Source organism: Nymphalis io, chromosome Z (genome assembly GCF_905147045.1).
Source record: "Nymphalis io chromosome Z, ilAglIoxx1.1, whole genome shotgun sequence".
In the NCBI taxonomy this organism is placed as follows: domain Eukaryota; kingdom Metazoa; phylum Arthropoda; class Insecta; order Lepidoptera; family Nymphalidae; genus Nymphalis; species Nymphalis io.
This window is the reverse complement of record NC_065918.1, coordinates 11736613-11756685: the sequence shown is the minus strand read 5'-3', so window position 1 is coordinate 11756685 and position 20073 is coordinate 11736613. Positions and strand designations below refer to the sequence as shown.

At 30.2% G+C, this 20073-nt stretch overlaps 1 protein-coding gene across 1 annotated transcript; it reads left to right on the top strand.

The window, feature by feature from the left end:
• The first annotated feature begins 9308 nt into the window (after positions 1–9308).
• Positions 9309–15595, top strand: LOC126780242 (secernin-3). Its single transcript, XM_050504542.1, has 6 exons — positions 9309–9545; positions 11297–11493; positions 11806–12112; positions 12194–12385; positions 12864–12995; positions 13076–15595. The coding sequence occupies exons 1-6, from the start codon at positions 9381–9383 to the stop codon at positions 13295–13297; spliced, it is 1215 nt and encodes a 404-aa protein (XP_050360499.1). The 5' UTR covers positions 9309–9380; the 3' UTR covers positions 13298–15595.
• The last annotated feature ends 4478 nt before the right edge of the window (positions 15596–20073 follow it).

The window sequence follows — 20073 nt, the reverse complement described above, 5'->3', positions numbered from 1 at the left end:
GATTATTGACTACATTTACAGATTGCACTTGTGTTTGTTCACACCTTCTAAGTCCTTCGTTGAGAAAGGCCGCCATGGAAATATATAAGGTGGATATGATTATCATCATTATCAATTGATATATTATGTATTTATATTAATATAATAAATAACATTTTAAATAAATACGTTTAAACTAAACATTACATTAAGACTGACGTAAAGTTGGCTTAGTGGTAGAACAGTTTCAGCATCGAGACAAGGAAAGCCCTTGGGAACTCTTCCGTTTCACTGTATAAAATACTCTTATGTTGATCAGAAAAAAAATGCTATTATGCCATAAGATAGACGTACTGTCTATCTTATTTAAAATAAATACAGTGGTTTTAGTGTGACACGTGCTGCGACGAAGTTTTAAATAATCATAATTTATTCAGTGATTTTTCATAAACACATCTTCATGGATTTGGAAAAATGCCACACGTGTGGAAAAATTACGTTGCAAAAATTACCACACGTGTTCCCCTCCTCGTATAACTTGGGTTACTTCAAACGCAGCATGAAGAGGCATATTGCGGACCGACAAGGTGTCTAGTGCAGATCATTCTTCCCGACTGTACTGACCGTTGTTGCGTTTATACTCTACTACCACTTACTATCAGGCAGAGTGGAGCCTTCTCGGTAATTATAAAAAAACTGTCTTGCCAAAATTTTATTATAGAAATTAAAGTAACACAAAATTAAAATCTTCTAAGTCGATATATTTTAAGAAATTTACTTATACATGATCACTTGTACATGATCGTGATCATATTTTGATCTTCATTATAGTTTTAATTTTAACTGACTATGAACATCTCTATTTTCAGCAAATGCTAACTGACAAAACCCGCTAGACAACGCAATTGTTTTAGCGTTTTTATGTATTAAATTCGTCGTATGTGATGAATGAAAATCACTTCAAAGAAATTTGCATGTGTCGGATGGAATCCAGAAGCTTTGTGAAACACCGTAACGTATTACATTGTTTTTACAAACATAATAATAAAAATTAAAACAGTTTATTGTAAGGTATTTTGTACTTATTATAATAATGCAACCCATCTTTCTGAACTAAAATGAACCTTGCATTAGATATCAGATCCTTCTCAAACAAACATAATTTATGAAATAAAGTATTGCATAATAGACGTGAATGTTAACTAAAGATCGAGGCTTTTAATTCTAGTAGCATCACTGAGAGGTCATATGCTTAATTTGTAATTATGATTCGTCTCCTACTCAGCGGTGAAGCAAAAAAGGACATGAGAAAGCCTTCATATGCCGGATGAAAATCTGTCACATGTTTATCACCAACCAGTATTAGAGCAACATATGGAATAAACTCCAATTCTTCTTCTCAAGAAAGGTGGAGACATTTGCCAGCTGGATATTTACAGGCATTTTTTTACAAAAACATCTTAATTTTCATTTATCTATCGTAATTCAAGCCTAGGGTGTGAGTGTGTGGTTGCTTATTAATTTATATATTGATCTTGAATATATTTCATAATTAAGCTGATATAAACAAGTTTAAACCTTTTCCTCAAAAAGAGGAGAGGAGGTCTTTAGCCCAGCAGTGGGACATTCACAGGCTGTTACGGTAAACAAGTTTTGTCTTTTAATTGACCAACTTATACATATTCTTTGTTTTAAAAATTTGATTAACTTTTTTATAAAATTTAGATGTAAGATCGGTATATTGTTGCTGAGAAAATCTAAATCTTTTCCTGGATAAGGACAGTTTTGTGTCAATTTGGTATATAAATATAAAAAAGCTCGTACTTATAGCTTAAGATGAACAATGAATCGTAGAGAGGTATTCATGAGTCTTATGATTACTTTACCAGTAAGCTAATATCCACAGACTAGTATTAACAAAGTGGTTTTAAGCTTCGTATCCATAAATCTATTACCGAGCGTACATTAAAGTAAGTATTTCTTACACGCTTGGTTTACCGAACTAAATGGACTCTATCCTAAAACATCAGACCGTGATTACATTCCGCACAGAGAGAATGTTCAAAGTTTTACATAATTAATATGTTTCATTTTTTCAGTCTAAATAGAGATTGGCTTGAAATTCATTCATAATTTGCTTAATTAAATTAAACAGGGCCTTCTTCTTTTATAATATAATTAACATAAGAAAACTGTCACTGTGTAATAAAATTTTAAAAATACTGACATACAACGCACAGCCCAAGCCTGAGAATCGAAATTATTTTAAATAAAAAAATGTGCACAATGATTATGGAACGTAAGTGAGAACTTAGTAAGATTTTTTTTTTCAAAAGTATTTTCCTGATATGGTTAAAAAGGGAATGAAAGCTTACATACATTAATAAATTCATTCCGTATATAATATGGTTTCCTATCTCATAAAGTGCTATTCAAAGCTTCTTAAACGAATAATTACTCCGTAAATTTCATTTACACTGCCTTAAACAAACGTCAAGTTTATTAGTATTCAAAAGACTGCAACGCGACGCAATAAGGGATGTGGTTTGTAAAGCTTCACTTCTCGGTTACACAACCGAGTGTTTCTAATTTTGTGTGATTTTCTTTATCTAAGCTCTAGAATTCTAATTATTGACTTACTAGAATAAATTTACGAATATAAAAAAACGAAAAAAATATATATAGGCAAGTACACTTTTTATATACAGATTTTTATCTTTTGAACTTGATTTAAAGTCTGTTCAAATGATTCAAGAGACTATCTAAGTAATTTTTCTTCTTAAAGTGCCTCTTCACTCTTGTAGGGTGGATGTTAGCGTTTTGAAACATCTCTATCTATTGACAGGTGAAACAATTATACTACTGACTTAAGATTTGATCAAATTAAATCGATTCGACTGGACTCGGTTCAATGAAAACTGCACTGACCAAAAAATCAAGGTTGGCAATGCTCTTTCTTATATGTAAAAAAATAATGTATCGAATCAAACGACTTTATAAAATCCATTAGGAGTTTAACCTCGCAACGAAAGGAAATAAGGTGTAAACTGGTAAACACCATTCTTTTGTCTTTCTTAAAGTTGTTTAAAAGTCTAATAAGATCACGTGTCCGCGTCTTAAGATTTTCAAAGTCAAAGGTTTTTAGAAATAATTCGCTATTTATGCATTCAAGGATATTATCAATTTATAAAAATTATAGAGTATAAAGCTAGCTAATAATTTTATTTTAAGCAATTTACTATATATTCATTTTCTATGTATCCGTTTTGAGATAGATCAAGTGAGGTATTAACAAAAGTTACTTTTAATATTTTGATACACGAACACGAGATATGTGTGTGTTCTTTTGAGCCAATGTTTAGAATAACATTATAAATATTTGTACAACTTTACAGCTTATTATCTTTAATTCCGTGGCTGACCTCTTCTTTTGGCTTAAGTGACTGTATTAATAATCATGCTTCGAACTCAAAGTCAGTAACCTTCAAAAAATAAAATAGTTATTAAAAAAATCCATAGAAGAGTTCAGTGGAGCCTGTGCCTACAAGAACGGAAGATTAAATGAGATCTGTCAAGCTTGTCACATCAGAGCAGCGCGGCTCGTGATAAATGACTTAAAAATAATAATTCCACTAAACTCGATAATAGTCAATTTAAGCAGCTATCATTTTACATCGATTGGTTAAGTCGTTAATATACATTATTTTACATGAGGATTTTACAGGAGATTTTATATATTACTCAATTCGACGCACTGCCTATGATATTAATTACTTCTTACCAGCATTGATACGTCAGACGTCTGATAAAAGACGAGTTATAATAAAATATATGTTACTTATAAGTTTTAAAATAGATACGCAGGCGTTAAAATTCAGGTATATTTAACTGCATATAAATAAGAATAATCAAAAAAATATTAAAAGCGCCTACGTGCACATATCATGTGAGTTGTCACATAAGCTTAACTTTATTACGTCAGAACGATTTCACTAAAATGTTTAAAACAAACTAAAACAATTAAAAAATAATTTTAAGTCAATTTTTAATTAATAATATATACTAGGATACTTACATAATTGAGTTTATGAGCTTTAATATTAATAGAACTACACTATTTTGTTTAATGTTATTGAGCATATTTTTGTTATCACGTATATAATGTAACAGCTGCTGGCCTACCTAATTAACCTATTTCATATAAATAAAATATAAATTACATTTTCATATATTTAAATCAATTATAGAGCCTAAAATATTAAGTTAATATACAATTTCACAATACCATAACTTTTAAAAAGACCTTAACTTTTTACAAAAAATCTGACATTAACTGTCAAAACAACTAGGGACGATAATTAAGCATTCATTATATTAAAGTTGTATCTAGTTTGTTTTCTTATGTATCTATATAATAGATCAAACCACTATTTTCGTCATGGAAATTATTTGTTTGATCTAGTAGTTTAAAATCTTGGTGGTTTTACTGGCTTTGTGCAAGAACGTCTAAGTAGGTACCACCCACTCATCGGATATTCTACCACCAAACAGCAATATTCAGTATTGTTGTGTTCCGGTTTGAAAGGTGAGTGAGCTATTGTAACTACAGGCACAAGAGACATAACATCTTAGTTCCTAAGGTTGGAAGCGTATTGGGGATGTAAGAAATAGTTGATATTTTATACATCGAAAATGTCTATAGCGGTGGACCACTTATCATCGTGCATTGCCTATGTACCCATATACCTACTTGCATGTCCACCTACGTATTTTATATAAAAAAAAAACATAAATATGTTACCGAAATAAATATTACTTATCAATTTATTCATACATCGCAATTTTGCATACATTCTACAAATGGAAATTTGGAAAAGTTGTTTTGATATCCATTATATTACTCGACCGCATTTTGAATGCCCTGCATACGTCATTAACTAAATAAATAGAATACAGTGGCTTTTCCTTTGTTGATAATGAGCAGACTCGTGTAAAATTACATGCTATGTAGTAGAAGCCGTCAATTCGAGCGGATGATTTGTTATACCAACTCTATTACATATATAGGTAACATTTTCGCTCGAGGCTATGCATTTGTTACGGCTGTCTTTGTTTGTGAACTCAGTTTACGATTAATGTTTTTATTACATAATTATTCACCTTTCATGTTATATCTTATATATCAGCCTGTGAGTGTCCCACTGCAGGACTAAGGCCTCCTCTCCCTTTTTGAGGAGAAGGTTTTACATGTGGCAGAATTTCAGTGAAATTAGACACATACAGGTTTCCTTCACCGTCAAGCACGAGATGAATTATGAACACAAATTAAGCATCTAAAAATTCAGTGGTGCTTGTCCGGGTTTGAACCCACTATCATCGGTTAAGATTCACGCGTTCTTACCACTGAGCCTTCGTGGCTTAATACACCTTTTATATTATTATGAAACTTGAGCTAATTATATACCGCAATTCTTAAGCAGCTCCCCACCATTTAATATATTCCTAAAACCTATTAAAAGAAGAAAGACATTATGCAAAGCGTGTTAATATAAGGTTTTATTCGACCTCGATTGGATCGCTTATACCTAAGATCATAATGGTGCATTATAAAGTTATAAAGCTCACGTAAGGCCGATTAAACGTCCGCGATCTCAAGATCAAGGTAAGTGACGCGGTATGAATCAAATGCTGAAAAAATAATAATATTATAACACTCACTTTATTTTTGCATGTATATTTTTAAATGTATTATTTATTTATACAATGTTATTATTTTAATAACAAAACGTATGGATTGAAGTTAAAGTAATAAATTTATTTGTATGGTTATATTAAAACAATATTTATATGTAAGATTTTCATAAAACAAAAATATGTATTTCTTGTACATTTCCTGTCACCTTAACATTATATCGCTATAGCTAAAACTTAACGGAAATGGAAGGTAAAAACGTCAGAAACTGGCGGGAAGTTGCAAGCACATCCGGCGGGCCATAGTACGCCCTCTATATACTGCTTCTTTGTTGAGAGCATTTACATAAATGATTTATGAAAAAGGACCCTTCAGAGCAACGCAACCGCCCTACAATATTATTTTTCTCGTAAAGTTTTCGATGAAGATTGTAAGCCTGGGGCTTATATTAAAATCACATTATAATAATTTAAAAGAAGTGGATTTGATTATAAGACTAAAACTTAAATTTTGTTTATTTTTTTTTTAATGTTACCCGTGTTCGCGCAGACGTTCGCACAAAAAATCGATTAACAAACAGAGCAAAGCAAAGATAAAAGGGCTTTGCTTCGTCTTTGCCTGTTTATATATAAGATTTTAATCAGACAACAGAATTGGCCCGAACAATTGTAAGTTCGATCAAACAAGAGATCGTGGGCTTAACTTGGACAAATGCTTATGATTTTACGCAACAGTGATGGGATACATCAAGGAAAAACCTGCAGCTGTTGAATGAATCAGAGTCAGAATCTACATGTACTGCGTTTCTGGTGGATATGCTCCATAGCTATCATGTCTAGAGAGAATAGACTTAATAATCATTAGATATTTATGGCCATTTATATATATATATATATTTATATATATATATATTATATATATATATTATATATATATATATATATATATATATCACTTACATGGCTATGCGCAACCAACCTTGGTAACTAAGATGTTCCTTGTGCCTGTAGTTACACTAGCTCACTGACCCTTCAAACCGGAACATAACAATACTAAACATTATTGCTTGGTGGTAGAATACATGAGAAGGTGGTATACCAGTTTAGTAATGTAAAAAAAATATTATGTAATATAAATATTTAAAGTAATTTAAATTGCCATTCAAATTGACATATGCTAAAAACTGGGACTTAAAGGAAAACATATTCAAAAACAGAATGCAGTTGAACCATAGCATTAGATAACAAATAACTAGCTGTGTACCTCATTATGTAAAGCAACGTACGTCATATTTTTCCAAATATTATCCTACTGTAGCAATGTAGTCGTGAGTTATCACTCAATAGATGTGAACCTGACCTAAGCACTGAATGTGCAGTATAATAATAGAATGTAAGAATAATGCAAATTTAATACTGATATATCAGGGTCGCTGGAAAAAACCTAGAACTATTTTTAAAAAATCTAAAATCGTGTCGTAGAAAAATAAATCAATTGCATTTTTTATACATTAATTCATAGTCGTTATATAATGTTATATATTTATAGTATTGTAGTATCATGCTTGGTTGAAATTCAGTTTTTATCCCATTTTCTTGGAGTCAGCTCACTGCTTATTTCTTTTCCATTAGTCTCTATCCCTATACATATACCTAAATACCCTTCCTTACTTCCATCCACATTTCTAACCTACTTTGTGAATGAAATATGACCATCTCATCCACTCTGTGCTAATTGTACACTTTGTCTGTCTATTTCACCATCATTATTTATTAATAAACCGAGGTACCGGAAGTCGAGTGATACCATATAATTTTATCGGAAAAAATTGTGAAAACAGCCAAAACGACAACACACATTTAGTTCTGATTATATTAAATACTTATTCTTATAAATTTAAATCGCATTATAGAATCATATTATAAGTATTATATACCTATTAATACAAATTTATATAGTTCAATAATTCATCATCATCACGTAATACATGAGTATGATAATTAGGTAATTCGTAATATTACTTTATGAAATTGTTATATTTACATGGCTATTGTTTTAAAATCACACTTTGGATTATGGTGCAGATTTGAAATGAATGTATTGTCAAATGATATTAAGAATTACTTCAAAAAAGTACCCGTCGGCTTTTTTATACGTAGGTAAAATTTATAGGTAAGTCACGGTGACCATTTTTAAGTAAAATAATATGGAAAAAATGAACGGTCGCTTCATTTCATATTTTAGTTCCCCTATCCATCTCCTGGTTCCATTATTAATTCAGCTCCATGGTAGGCACTAAATTATTGTATGTCGAAATTAAAATCGATATGACGAAATTAGATTAAAATCGATTTCGTTGATTTGTCTATAACTATACTAATATTATAAAAAGGTAAAGTTTGTGATATTGTAGGAAGTAATCTCTGTATCTACTTAACCGATTTTGAAAATTACTTTACCAATAGAAAGCTACATCATTTGTGAGTTTCATAGGCTATAAATTAACCCGAAAAATGAAAGTCTTTTTCGTGGTAGTGGGATTTACAAAGTAAGTCGGAGAAAAAACGGTCGAACTAAAACGTTTCTTACGAACGCTGCCTTAACGATAAGAAGTATATGATTGAGTTCTAGAGAAAAGTTGATAATGCCTTAAAAATGTCAGCAACAGCATATGTCTAACTTTTATATTTTAGTCACAAAAAGTTGTTTTTTTTTTTTTATTAAAAAAATAATTTAAATTGTTAGGTCATGTTTATTGGTCATATTATCAATGATTATGAATTCTTATCAAATAAGTTAACTAATCGCTTCAAGTGTTTAAAACAAAAGACTTTTCCCTATTATTGCACATAATTTGGACCAATGGTTAAAGAGATAATACGACATAGGTATGGAAAAGCCACCTTGTTGTATTCTATTGAGTGATATTTCTATTAGACTGTTTTTTTTTTCATATACAACACGTCAATTTATTTAGAAATAAATTGCTTTATTACTAAGGAAATTTTATTTATATAAAATTCGTTTTTATTTTAATTTTTGGTTGCATAGTTTAAGATATAATTTAAAATATCAAACCTTATTAATGTTCAGGCAAACGGTCACAAGTAAAAATGTTTACCGCCCAACGAAGTGGGCACGGGTCAGCTAGTTTATAATAATAATAATAATATTAAAATAATAACAAAATTATTATTATCATTTGGTTAAATTTAAGATATTTGAATAAACGCAAATAAAAACGTGGCGCGTGCGGGAGTATGTGTGATCATTTCTATCCTACCTTCTTACCTATTTGTATATTTGACGTCATTTAATATAGTATTAGATAGTACGACTTGAACCCTTTTAATTTTCCCATACGAGGTCAGAATAGACAAATAATACACAATTAAATATTTCAAGATGTACAAGTACAAAATAAACCAGCATTAAAAAAATATATAATTATAGAACTATAATTACTCATATTAGATACAGACCAACAAACATATTTTTATTTTCCTTCTTTTCTCAAGTTATTTGTATTCGATTGCGAAGGTTCAATCGATTATATAATTATAATCTGTTCCATTTCAAAAATGTAATGTATATTGTCATTGTGACATATTTGCTTTGAAATGACAATTGATTTGTGTTCTCCTTCTGACTGCACGGAAACAAATAAATAACCGGTTAAAACAGTTGCATATACATTATTATTTCGACAATGAAATTTACAACACAAATGCCGAGATCGTGTGACACCTTTGTCGTTCTGCCCCCACTGACGAATAAAAATGTAGTAATATTTGGGAAAAATTCTGACCGACCACAGAACGAAGTCCAAGAAGTCGTGCTGTCAACGGATCGAACTCGAAATTCTAAATTGAAGGTAATATTAATTAACAAAACAATCAAGCTATTAAAGACAATTCTTAATTAGACATGTAACATATTATGACTGCCACTGAACGCATTTTGCTTGAACTAATAACAATTTTTTTTTTGAAAAAGTAGTCCACACTAATTGAAATCGATCTAAAAATGTATTTTTGAAATAATACAAAAATAGTTTTACAATAATTTTAATAATGTGACATAATATAACATATTAAGCAAAATGTTCTATTTTTTTTTTTTTTGTTTATTAAATATAATTTTAATATTAGAAAAATAATTTAACTAATTGCAGTATGCTATCTAATATTACTATTTGTTTTATTTGAAATATCAATTTTACAATTTTTCAAAAGCAAAATGTTTATTAAATATAATTTTATTATCAAATAAAATCTAATTGCAGTATCCTATGCAATATTATTTGTTTATTTTAGTTTATTTTAAATATCTATTTAACAATTTTCCATTTAAAAGTCATTGTGTGTAATATTTCACATTTTTGGATTAAATTATTGAAAGCCTACCTTTTGACAAATATCTACTTTCATTTGAAATCAATTCTATAATGGTTTTCTGATTTTTGTAACTATTTATGTTGAAAAATATATTTTAATAACAAAGAATGCATACATATGACCATTGGTAAGGTTGCATATCCATCCGTCTCAGCACCAGCCTCTAATTAATCATTTTTGTATAACTGTATACCATTTAAAGTATGTAATTAGTGTAGTGTAATTAGAGGTCTAGGGATGTAACGTCTTAGATCCTGTAGCTCGCAGTTAATTGATGATGCAAAGAGTGGTATATGTATCTACTTATGTTGATTGTATGATATTTACCACCAAGGGCCGATTTGTTCCTGTATCATCAAATAATTAATTCAAAAATGGAAATGACTCCCTAAATAAGTTTTCCTAAAACTTCTTTCAGTTAATTTTCTGTATATTTTAAAAATTGCATAACGATTTGATAAATATTTTTAAAATCAGTTATTATTGCTTTATTAAATATTTTTATATTCAATACATAAAGCGTTATATTTTCTCATCGATATTTGAAAATCTACCACCAGTTCAGAATGAAATACAACCTGAGATTTTTTATTCTCAACAATATTATTATTTTGTTATTGACTTAAATGAGGAGTTTTTTATTATTATATTAGAACATGTAGATGCAAACATTGAATTAAAAATTTATATTTACAAATTATTGTCCTGTTTGAGAATAATTTTTCCTTACCTTACATTAGCGGAGTAATCAATATATTTCTAAACACGGTAATTCCATACACTAAGACAGTCTTGCTATGGGTTTGTCTTTAGGAAAATGTCTCTGATATCATCATATAGTCATTGTTTGTAATTTGCTTATTCATCTAATGCCAAACTAAAGCGGAATGCATTCTTATATCAGGTAACATTTTTTTATTTAAGAAAATAGACTTATAAAATACATCACATTTTTAATTCCTTTTTATTGGGATGCATTCATAGTTTTATATTCTATATGCTTACTGTTAGACTTACTTTATTTACTTACTTACTCTAAAAACTTTCGGAAAATATGATATTCAATAATATCTCTATAAATTTTGTTATTTCAAACTATTTAAATAATCAATTAACATTTTAAAAGTAATACCAATTCTACATTTAACATTAATAACGCATGCTATTCTCAAGTGATTATATATCTAACTCCTTCAACTAAGTAAGTAAATTACTTGATGATTTTCAGTGTACATATATAACAATAGACGAGAGTCCGAATCCTTTGAATAGTGTAATATTAAGTAAACCGGCATGGATGTGGGGTGCTGAAATGGGTGCTAATGATAAAAGTGTAGTTATTGGCAATGAAGCAGTGTGGACTAATAACAATGAAGGAGACGGTGATGCCCGACAGAAACGCCTCCTTGGCATGGACTTAGTTCGGTAAGATGAAATTAAAAATTCTTTATTTACGATGACTTTGCAAAACAAACAATGCTGTCACAAACACTAATTAATTCTATCTTAACTACTCCATAGCTGAATATTATTAAGTATTCTAATGTGGATATAAATTTTAATATTTTTTTTTTATTACATGAAACAATTTACAAATTTATTCAACTCAATGATAATGAGAGTTCGGGTTGTTTACCTGAGTGAAGTGAAGCGGAAGCGATCGTGACGCAATTTCTTGTGTTATAACAAGAAGTTCATTTTAATCTGATATATTGATTATATTTTTTATATAATCAGATTAGGTCTCGAAAGGGGAAACACAGCGGAGGAAGCATTAGATGTGATCACGTCACTGCTAGAGAAGTATGGTCAAGGTGGACCATGCTCGGAATATGACGATAGCCACTTCTATCACAATTCCTTTCTCATCGCTGACTGCAAAGAAGCATGGGTGCTAGAGACCAGTGGGAAACTTTGGGCCGCTGAGAAGATAACCTCTGGGTACAGAAATATATCCAACGGTCTCACGATAAAGACAAAGATTGACAAACATTCAGAAGGATTACTGGAAAAGGCCGAGTTTATGGGAGTTTGGAACGGAAAGGTAATATAGTTTATTTTTTTTCACTTTATCGATATTTTATTTAATAAAATTGGGATATTAATAGAGTCGTTTTTCTGTCAGGGAAAATTTGATTTCTGCAATGCTTTTTCCTCGGGTGGTGACGAGAAACGCCAACAGGAGGGGGAGAGGTTGCTAAAAGAAAGTTCGGCAGCGAATAACTTTGACGTCAAAGATATGTTCAATGTACTGCGACACAAAGAGAGTGGTATCTGTCGAGCGTGTGATGACACATTTCCAACTCAGGGTAGCCAGGTAATGTTTTAATAAATGAAACAATATATACGCACGTCTTAACTAACGTCATAAAAAATGTGCGAAATAATAATAATAATATCCTCCAGACCGATTTCGAACACGGCGGCCAATCTTAAGACAGATTAACCAACTGCGCAGGAAATATTATACTCACTAGTGTGTGCGCAAACACAGGTGCACTCTCTAATCCCCAACTCTCATAATTCGATGGGATGGCTATCCGACACGACCGGAAAGAGTTCAGGCGCAGGACCAACAGCTTTACGTGCTTTCCGAGCCATGGGAGTGTACACTTCCAACTTCTAGACTCCGGGCTGCTACTAAAAATTTTCTGATAGAAAAACCCAATAACATTTTATTGGCCCGACCTGGAAATTGAACCCGAGACCTCCGGGTTTGCGGTCTTACATCAAGCCACTTGACCAACGAGACAGTCATGTGCAAAATTACATGTATTTAAATGTTTAACTTTTAGGTGTCTTTGCTATCGTCTGATATGAGCGTGCACTGGTTCACAGCCACACCCGACCCAAGCATCTCCTACTTTAAACCTTTTGTGTTCACGCCCAATGCCCAAGTATCATCTTATACGCAGAGCCCCAAAGATGTAAGTTGAAAAGAAATAATTTCTTCAATAAGTACAAAAATACAAACTTTATATTCAAAATTACTTGATTTAACTTACAGCCGAAAAGGGAACATCATCTGTACAAACTTCACACTGAAAACGTAGCGAAATCGAACAACGATAAAGTAACCGAGCTCCTTCGTGAAATCGAAAACGGCTGCCTATCGGAAATCGCCGATTTCATACAGAAATATGCAAAAAATGAGAAAACCGTCAATGAACTCGACGATCTGATGAAGAAATGCGTGGAAAATGAAATACAAATAATAACATCGAGTTAAATAAGAGGTAATCTCGAATTTCAACCTTGACTTAATTATCGGCCTACTGTTGCTAGCGTTGAAAATAATAAAGTCGACTTAATTTAAAATAAACATCTCGTAGTTCGTATATAGCTTTATAATGTTGCCACATTAACGGTAATTTATTACAAATCTCTTTTCGCGATATCGTGACTGCATCGATCGCGCAACATAGATAATGATGTCTCATTTTCTATCCAAGTTTTCAAATATGGTACTGAGTTTGTGATGGAAATGACTTTTTTTAATACAATTTCAGTGTTTTCCGTTTACGTTATCCATGACAAAAGCATTTCGGTATTTTAATCTAATTTTAAAAGTAACATCCTTCATAGAGTTCCATATTTGAACTCTGTGCTTTTCTACTAGAGGCTTACATTAAGTAATATTTTAAAGATCGAAGTAAGATTTTTTCGCCTTATCGCATGCTTTATATTATAAACAAATAATATATTAAAATATATTTATTACATCTAGTTACAAAGCGATAAATATAAATATTTTAATAATAATAGAAGTGCCATGTTTCAGAACTTTAATATTTATATCGTTAGATTAGTCAAATATATATTCAATCGTGTTTAAGCGAGTTTTTAACTTTTTGTCAATATTGTTACTTAAGCTAAAATTGTGAAGTTTGCTTATAATTAATCATAAGTGTCGTCAGAGATAGAAAATACTTTAAAGACAAAATTAAACTCCAGCCTCCTCGATATTTAGACAACTTTAGTTTTAAAAAGATATATATTTTTCAAATATAAAAAACAAAATGTCAAATTATATATATATATATATGGCTATCCTTTTTAACGGAAAAAGAGATAGCATGTTTAATGACAATAAACTTGTCTAAATGTCTAGGTAAAAGCTGTTTAATAATATGCGATGGAGCGTTTTCACTAAAACAGTTGGTAATTTTTATGTGCGCCGCCGACATTAACAATAACAATAATAATATACATTTTCTCATCTTCGAGTCTTGTATACACTGGATTGCCAGTCGTTTAGTGGAAACGCAGCTACAGGCTCAGTTATCTTAAGGATATCTACTTATCTTTATCTCAATTATACTTAAATTGTTCACTTAAATTATAAATAAAACATCGACACTGTGATAAAGCAGCAGCATGCTAGTTATATTTTTTTTATTATTATAATATAAAAGACAAATTTAAATATAAAGACAGGTCTAAGTACGATAGACGACTATATAAAATGTATAAGAAAAAACTGAAGTATTAAAGACAGCTGTCTGAAAATAATATAAATTCAACTTTTTAAGCAAATTCATAATCAATTCGAGGTTGTAATGGAATTTTAGAATATAGTGAATCATTGTTATTTAAAAAGAATTATCAGAATATAACGCACGAGCTTTGCTTTCAAGAATCCTCATTAATTAAAAACTGACAAGTATTCCTAGGTAATTTATTGTTATATGTACGATTAAGTTATTTGCACAAATAACCATCGTCAAGATTCGAATGCAATAACAAAATTTTCAAATTTGTCTCGTTAATAGTTTTTATAAGTAAATTTAATAGTCTGTTTTTAAATTCTTATATTATTGTATAATTTAATGTGTGCCTTACATAATAAATTATATAATCTTAGGTCAATGTCACACGCAGAGGCTAAAGTATTATCAGAGTAAGTAAGTACTAAAGTAAGTAATAAAAATAATTAAGCTTATTTTAGTTATTAATTAAAATTTAGTTTCGGTGCTATAATTTAGTTTTTTATTTTACTAAAGTTAAACATGAGTTTTCGTTTAAAAATATGATTAAAAACAAATAATTTTACGGTTTCAGTAGCATTTGTAGTCGTCATTACTATGTTTAATAACAAATATAGTCGAGTTATTATTTTCACCTTCGACTTTTACGTATTAGTCACGATTAATATTAATGCAGTCGACAGTCTAAGGTTCTATTTAAGGCTAAGGATCAATACATGACAAGGCCTGCTATCCAAGGTTTTGTAGTATTTTATGCAGTAGTTAATAAATTTTGATCGATACTATAAAGGGAGCTTAAAATCGAACAAGGAAGCGATGACACACTTTTCCAAACAATTATAAGGCTATTTTACACATGGCAGTTATGTGTGATGTTGACCTTTAATGATTTATAACAAATTATATATGTATTAGAAAAATCAATTGTCCGTTAAACTATACACGCAATGTATTATTTTATTTTTAATGTGCAATATTGCGTTATATTATCGAATGTTTTACACTTTTTTTTAATTCAATGCTAATTACATTTTGTCACAATTAGTATATTTAGTGTTATTCAATGATTTCATATGCAATAAACATTATAAAGAGCTACAGCGTGTTTTATTTATTACTTCACGTTATAAACATATTTTTTAGCATTGTAACAAAAATATTAGACTTATATATATTTTATTCGGTTGGTAACACAGTAAATAACACTTTTTTTGTCTACTCAAAAATGAAAAGGGTATGTTTCATATTATATAAGTGCATTAAAAGATCATGTAAAATGGTCCAGTTACACACAACGACTTACTTGCACAGTCCTGTTTGTGCAATCAACGTTATCCAAAAGCGGAAACGCTACATTGACGAATGTCTAATTTTACTTATAAAACTGCCAATCCGAAAACTGCTATGTAAATAAAATAATAAATAATAAAATTTAGCAAGATAATCGTTGAAATTTTGTTTTTTTTTTTTTATTTACACTTTGAACGTCCACACGCTAGCGATTAACTGCACAATCTAGTTTGCATAATTAAGTAACACTAAGAAAGTCCTTCAGCTTAAAGCTAGATTATAATTATTATTAACTAGAATGAAAAACCTCGACGCGGCTTCGTTGGCAAAATGAAACTATAAATAAAACCTTTAGAGAAACAGACATAAAAGCCGTTATTTTTATGTTTTAAGTAACTTATAATTACTTAATATCTGCTACTTTTAAAGACTGCGTTGAATATATTAAGACTCATCAAAAAACTATAAACAGATAATTACATATTTTAGAATTAAAATGATTTACAGGTTCAGCTTGTGTAAGCACCCCCTCCCCCTGTAGGCAGATGATTATTATAGCGTCTAAACTAAATCATGAAATAATTATGAATATTTGTTGGAAAAAAATGACTGAAATTTATTAGGATAACAAATTTTCATTATGTGAACATATTTGCCGTGGCGAGATGGACAAAAGTTTCCTACTCTTTAAAAGAATCGATCAAGAAAAGTTGACGATTGAGACAACCCAATACATATTTGTTTGTCTCTGTATACTTGAAATAATAACATGTCGAAAGGGATGTTCAAAACCAAAGGGGATGTAATGCTGCACTTAAAATAAAAATTTCGAAGAATTGTTTTTGTGTGCGCCACATTCGGTAAGTCACACACACATACCTATTCTACATTGATGGTATGATAGAAATGTTAAGAGCCGTGACTGCAACAATGTTTCGATTTGATAAGATAATAGATAAGAGAACGAATAGAATACGGACAAAAGCAAGCATTCATTTTTAAATAGAAAAATGACTTCTGACGCACAGTTCTCACTAGTTCAGTAGTCAGGGCTACATTATTGCAGATATGTAAAAATATGTTTTACACGTAATACATTTTAGTTGAAGCTAGAAATGTAATACTAATATTGAATAAGATTATCGGTACAAATAACAAGCAGTGATATCAAGGTTTTTTGCGAGTCAAACTAGGGAGTTAAACAGAGAATTTGGTTCAATAAGTTAAGTGTAGTTTCACTTACTGTTGGGTTCATTCATTTGTTCTATAGCGATTGCATTGCAAGGGTAAATTTTAAACTTTCATTTTCACAATAATTAGCTCCAGAAGGCATTTGTGAACAACTACAATGTTTGGTACATAATGAATCAACAATGTACAAACGTTAATGGACGAAGGGGTGGATTAAGCTCCACACTTTGAAATTGTAAATTAAATTACGATGTTAGTAATTGCCAACACGCTTCGATAATTCGTCGCATTATAATATGTTTCTCAAGGGTGAAAAAGCAAAAATATATTAGTCGGTCACCCTACGTTTAAGATAGTGTGGTATATGTTTGATGAATGTATATGGTTGATGAAAATAAAATAAACTACGGTAGAATCGAAGAGCCTTTATTTTCATGTACTTTACAACTTAGACTGAAGTATCACATGAATTCGTAATCATACAAGTTTAGTTGGAAAGATAAATATTAAGCTACTTAATTGAATTAAAATACAGCTTGTACACTGATACACCACTTTTTGGAGATTATTATTTAAATGCCACATTTTAACACCTACGCTAACTAATTTACAACAATTATTCGAAAATATATTTTACACCTAACAATGATTGGCTTGATACGATTATCTCGATTTAGAATCGAGTGATATGCGATCGGGTACGACGCAAACAATTAATTTTAAAATCCTTAAATTGAATCATTGGCGCTTTTAGTACACACAATTATTATTTTTTTATCAATATAATCCTATCCGTTGCATTTACGACATTTCAATATTAATAATTAATGAGATCTTATTATTAAACGAGTGGACAGTAGCGAATAGTTATACGAGTAATAATGTTCCGAATGATCTCGAGCGTTACCTTATCTTAACCACCATATTATCACATTCGCATATAGCACTAGCCCGACAAAATTTATTAACAAAAAACAAATATGCGACATTAAACGATGAGATCCAATTTTTTTGTAATATTAAAAAGAAATTTAAAAAAAGAACATTAACTTTACTCGTACAACACTAACATTACAGTTATATCACTCATCCACTCTACCGCTACAATGTCTATTTTCCACAATCAGTAGACAATTTAATAGTTTTACAGCTAGACATACTAGAACAAACGAACCGTTATATTTATTTTTCTTTACATTAAAAAACATACCAATGAAATGACTACGGAAAGTTATCTAATGCTTAAAAGATGTTTAAATATCTTACATACATATTACACCTATTTAAAACCTAAATTTACATACTTTTACAACAATAGACACAAGTGGATTAAAATATAAATTATTAAAAAATTATAATTCATATATTCTACGTACTAAGACGTCTGTCCCGAAATTTGGTACGAAAAAATATCTATACATTAAACTTTCACGAATAAAATAAAATTAATATCGATTTCTATCAATTACAATACATTGCAAAATACATACATTTATTTAACTTGCCATTAAAACAGCCGTGACGTAACATCGACTGCGTCACTAAAACAACTACGTAATCATAAAAAAAAAACATCAGGTGAAAGAAATCCAAAATTACGTAAAAACATTATTTGTTATGATTACATAAATTACGAATCACTAGGTAAAATTTTATCACATAATAATATATTTACAATATTTTCTTGTTATTATCGAATATAAAAATATACCCAACATTGGATGAATAAAATAAAAACATTCGCATATTAACACAAACCACAATTTATTCTTATTTACTATCATTAAAAGCGTAAAATTAAAATGGAGTCTTCCAATTTAAAATATTAATTTTCGTCAATCACTGTAATACGAATTTTATATATATTTTCATTAAAACCAATATTCATTATTATATTAGTTCTTGCTAGGTGTAATAAATTACTATATAGGTGCATTTAACTATTGATATATAACAGAGAATAATTTTATGGCAATCCCCAACATCACGTCGTCGTCAACTCCGCTAATATTTAATTTATTGAATTACTGATTTTGTTACTAATTCTCGTTTTCCTTTATACCGATAAAGTCGAAGCCCTACGATACACCTTACGCACAGGGGCGGATTTCCGTACAGGCCGAGTAGGTCCGAGCTTTGGGCGAAACTTGGTGAGGTGTTCTTTAATAATCGCGCCGCGCCTTATCCCTCACGTCAATGCTTGAATACTCAAAAAAGTGTCTACACACACAAAAAAAAATACTCTTATTTTGAGATTCAGATTACTTAAAGTTTCAGGGACTAGGTGGGGCAATCTTTCATAGGCCCAGGGCAGTCAAGTTATGAAATCCTCCCCGGTCCAGTCCAGTTTTACGCAACTACGGGAAAATTAGCTTCAGATAACGTCATAATAATGTTAAAAGGAGATCCTCCCGTTCACAAAAACGAGTGTCTATAACGTAATCCACGTTAATAGGAATACAGGGAGCTAAAATAAACTTCATTACGATATTTAGGCATCCATATCTTATATGAATCACTTACTTATTAATACTTAATAGACACGTGAGACAAACATAAAAACATCAATTCTTAGTGCAGAATATAACACGATTAAGTATTAATTAATTATTTCAATATAATCATATGTATGCTTATATTAAAAAAAAATACATTATATACAATTTCACGCGATATTATTCTTTTCATTTGGACGATGCGGCGTAACTTACTACAATATCGAGCCGTACTTTGTTGTATAAAATGTTTCAACTAATCTACTTTAAAAGTACAGACAGCATAATAAATACTACAAGTTTATCGACTTGACCGTTTGAGCTCCCCAACACCTGTGGTACAACGACGCGCCGGTAATCACGTACGGATTTATTTACAAATCTTAAATTCTATTCTATCGTTTACGGCGAATATTATTTATGTTAATTGATAATTTAAAAATTGTATACATACGGATTATTAAGTAAGTAATGCAAATCTTGAATTATTATATATATTTTTACAATATAGTATGCGTAAAATAATATTTTGTGATGACCCA